General features: G+C 52.6%; 1 protein-coding gene across 1 annotated transcript in view; it reads left to right on the forward strand.

Annotated features, from left to right (window-relative positions):
• The window catches only part of Vdr (vitamin D receptor), a 28,375-nt gene that overhangs the window by 6,618 nt on the left and 17,490 nt on the right, over positions 1–4,267 (forward strand). Inside the window, exon 2 of the mRNA XM_026782792.1 lies at positions 2,606–2,736. Coding sequence (XP_026638593.1) covers positions 2,606–2,736 — 131 coding nt within the window. The remainder of the gene's footprint in view (positions 1–2,605; positions 2,737–4,267) is intronic.

Raw genomic sequence — 4,267 nt, forward strand, 5'->3', positions numbered from 1 at the left:
ATCTCACACAGATCTCACACGGATCTCACACGGATCTCACGCGGATCTCACGCGGATCTCACACGGATCTCAAACAGATCTCACACAGATCTCACGCAGATCTCACACGGATCTCACGCGGATCTCACATGGATCTCACGCAGATCTCACACGGATCTCACACGGATCTCACATGGATCTCACGCGGATCTCACACGGATCTCACACGGATCTCACACAGATCTCACACGGATCTCACGCGGATCTCACACAGATCTCACACGGATCTCACACAGATCTCACATGGATCTCTCCCGTCTAGGACTCCATGCAGCCCCTGTGTCCTGCGCGAGCACTGAGTTCTCTAAGACTCGGTCACAGATGAAACTCAGAAGGCACTTGACACCATGCTGCTGACAGAAGCCACCCACGTGCCAGCTTGAGGCCCTAGCCCCTGGCACTTGAAGCTTTTGTGAACTCCTTGTTTTTCCATGTTTTGGTGAATTGGTCTCTGGCATGAGAACTGCTCAATGTCCTCTATAACCCCTGGCTTTCTAGAAACTGCCTCTTTATTTAGCCGAGTTGCACCACCCCGTTCCCCTTCCTGAACTAGGGTATAATTGCCAGCCAGCCGGGAATGACAGGGTTCAGACTCAGAAGCAGCAGAGAGAGACACTGGGCTCCCGTGGAATGGGAAGGCTCTTGTTTCTCAAAACCAAACTAGTGCCTTGGTAATTAGCTTTGGGAGGAAGGCAGGGGAGGGTGTGGGTCTTCAGGACAAAGCACGTGGCCAGGGCTGGCGGGCTGGCTGCCCCGACTCCTTGTGGGCAGACGCTTGATGACAGTCACATGTGGAGGTACCCTTAAAAGGCACCAGGACAGAGAATAAATTGGCCCCCCAGCTAATACAGGCTGTGGTCCAGCAAACATCCAGCTCCACATCGGTTCTGGTTCTGAGAATGAGCCAGCCAGTGACCAGCTAGTGAGTTTTCTGCCGCTCCTAGAGCATAAAGTCCAAATTTTGTCTTCTCAGACACCATTCCTTTCCCCCCAGTTCCGTATTTAGAGAAACTCAGGAAGAGCTGGGTATCATACTTTAAAATAATAACTATAATTTAAAAGCCTTACACATTTATAGGCCACTTCTTGCATTTTGTAAACTGTGTCGACACTCAGGGATCGAGGCGGTGTGACCTGTTCTTTCAGCTCCTGCCGCTGTGACTCCCTGTTCTGATGAACCGTAAGCTGGAACTGCAAGCTGAAATAAACCCTTTCTCTCTGGCATTGCTTTCGTGCTGCTGACAGTATCCCCTCACAGTGACAGGAAAGGAACTAAGACAGTCCCTCAGTCACAGGTCATAGGCAAGACTCTAGAGCCTGAGGGAGTACAGGCAGGCCTCTGAAGGCTCTGGCTACTCCACCTGGTGTCTGGGAAGCTCTCTGCCCTGCCAGAGACTGGCTGAGGCTTTACCGTGTCACAGTGAAGGGCACATGTAGGAGACCTTTTGGGTACCCAAGGTACAGATGGTGGATTCACAGCAAGGACTCCTAAGCTAGACAAGACAGTGGGTGGAAAAGGAAGCATCCCCACTAAGACCTGGGACAAAATGCCTGGTTGTGAACAAAAAGGAAATGAGAATTTACTCTGAATTAGACGCATCCGGTCTTCGAGTAGGTTTAGAGAGCCGTGGTCATTTGTGGTAACAGGTGAAGCCTCAAGAACCATGACGGGAAAGAGAGGAAGGAGAAAGCGAGGGACACATGGCTCACAGCCTAGAATAGACCACTGTGGCAATGATGAGCTCATCATTCCTGGGTAACCCTGCCGCCTCCCAAACTGCTTTTGTATTTTCTGTCCCCTAAGAAAAGACTGTCCCTGCAGTAGAGGTATAAAGGCAAAAGTTGAAAGCTCTTTGTCTCCACAGAGGTGGACATTGATTGGTCCACCACCCAGTCTCTTTCTGAGGATTTACAGGACAGATAGGATGGCCTAACCTTAGGGCCACACTGCCCCTAACATCCTGGCACTGCCTACTGTCATTACAGCCCTAGGTCTGCTGTTGCCCCCTTGGGTATGAGGTGTCATCAGTGAAGGGTACCAGAGCCAATGTCCAGAGGCAACAGATGGCCCTTCATCCTGCTCAAAGGCCAACTGTCCAGGTCTATTTAGCTGAGGGCTCAGCTTTATTGAACACTTTGAGTTCTAGGATTAAGAGCCGTCCTAGGGGCTGGAAGCTGAGCCTTGGATCCCTACGGCTCTCAGATCTGAAGCCGCAATTTCTTACCGAACGGTTCTTAACCTCGGTGACCCCATCTATTAAGTGAGGTAGACCCAACAGTCTGTGACTGTTTGTGGTGGCTGCAGAGTCTCACTCTGGCGTCTTTTCCCCATCCTTGGGCCGAATCAGTCTGGTTGTCTGAAGATTGTCATTGTCTCAACCCCCATGTTCCGATGAATGTGAACTGCGAGCCTTTGGTTGGTATACCTAGCTCAAGGCAGGGCTCAGGGTCACTGAGTAGCCCAAGGGAATAAAAAACGGGCATCTGAGGGCCTTGTGGCCAGGTTCTCAGGCAGGACGAAGGAGCCAGACCAGTGACTCAGTGCAGAGTTGTGCTCTTTTGGCAGGCGGAGCATGAAGAGGAAGGCCCTGTTCACCTGTCCCTTCAATGGAGACTGCCGAATCACCAAGGACAACCGCCGCCACTGCCAGGCCTGCCGGCTCAAACGCTGTGTGGACATTGGCATGATGAAGGAATGTGAGTGAGCGGGGACAGGTGGGAGGGAGGGCTAAGCTGCCATCACACAATGGCTGCGGTCACTGTTACGCAGGTTCCTCCACCGAGGTCTGCTTCTTCCAGATCCTGAGCCAGGGACAAGGGTGTGAGTGAAGCAGGGCTGTTGAGGCTGCAGTTTGGAGTATATCAAGGGGGTGTGCTTAAAGAAGGAACCCATATAATTCAGCAGATGCTGGGAAGGGCTCATCTGGGTCTCGTGGGCTGGAGCGTGGGCACTGGGTCCTCACAGAAGCCCTGCCCCCGCTCCCTTTGCACAGTACCGCCAGTATTTATACCCAGAGCCTAAACCCTGGCTCTAGAACAGAGCCCTTGTCTTGCCAAGCTGAGGGCCTGCAGTCACCCTGGGAAGCCTGGGCTATGGGAATGTGAGGAAAGGGGCAAAGGAGAGGAACCAGGAAGACAAGTCAGGAATGGACACACGTTCTAGAACAAGAGGTCTCGGGAAGCAAGGGTCTTTCACGAGGGACATAAAATACACTGGTGGTCAAAGCAGAGGCAGAGAGTCACCTTGGCCTCCTTCTAGGGCCTTCACCAAGGCTCCTTGATCCTGATCCCAGCTCCCAGCCAACACGGGCAGCCCTAGAAGAAGTTTCCAGACTTGGTTGCTGCTCACACCACAGGAATGTGCAGGTCTGGGCATGCCATGGTGCAACCTAGTCGCCGCCCCACCCCGCCTCCTGTGTTTGTACTGGAGAGTGAGAAGCGGAGGCCCAAGGCTGGCGAGATGTTCTCAGACATTCTTAATGGTGCCCTGCCTCTGTGGAACACGAAGCCTCTTTGTTAAGGTTCCTTAGGGTCCTAATGTTTCTGCCATCCAAGAACGGCTGTGAGTTCCATTGCTGGGATTCAATAAGACACAATTGCTTACACTTAGAGACCCTCTCAGACCCAGAAAGGACAAAACATCGGGGTTGAAATCCAAAAGCAAGATGGTTGGTGATCTGGGGCTACAACTCAGCTCAGATCCCATTCTAGAACCCACAGGAGCCCCACACGGAGCGCACCAGCCCTCAATGAGGTGCTGAATTAAGATCGTCCCCATACATGATATCACACGATGGTGCAATATCTATCCATCCAGGAGCTGGTCTCCTCCAAAGCAGCTTTGGGTCTCATCTTGGTCCTCTGTGGAGTCTCACAAGCCTTGTCTTGCTCTCATCCTGCTTCTCCCAGCGGGAAACTGTGCAGAGCTGAGAAATGGGAAGGGGGAGCAGCCACCACCTCTCACTGCTCTGGAGGGAAACTTGGTCCCAAGAGATGCAATTCCTGTCTTGGGTCACCCAGCCTTGCACGTCCAGGCTTAAGTTCCTGCCTTAGAATCCTCCAGAGCTGACCCCTGCAGTGGCTTTTGTCCCCAGTGGCCTCGCCTCACCTCTCAGAGACAATCAAGTATCTCACTATTTTCAGACTACTAGGAAGAGACTAGGAACTACTCAGTCTTCCTTCTAGTCGGAGCAGGGAACTGGCCTTCATAGGAAAGCCGGGGGGGGGG

The sequence above is a fragment of the Microtus ochrogaster genome, chromosome 15 (genome assembly GCF_000317375.1).
Source record: "Microtus ochrogaster isolate Prairie Vole_2 chromosome 15, MicOch1.0, whole genome shotgun sequence".
Classification (NCBI taxonomy): Eukaryota; Metazoa; Chordata; class Mammalia; order Rodentia; family Cricetidae; genus Microtus; species Microtus ochrogaster.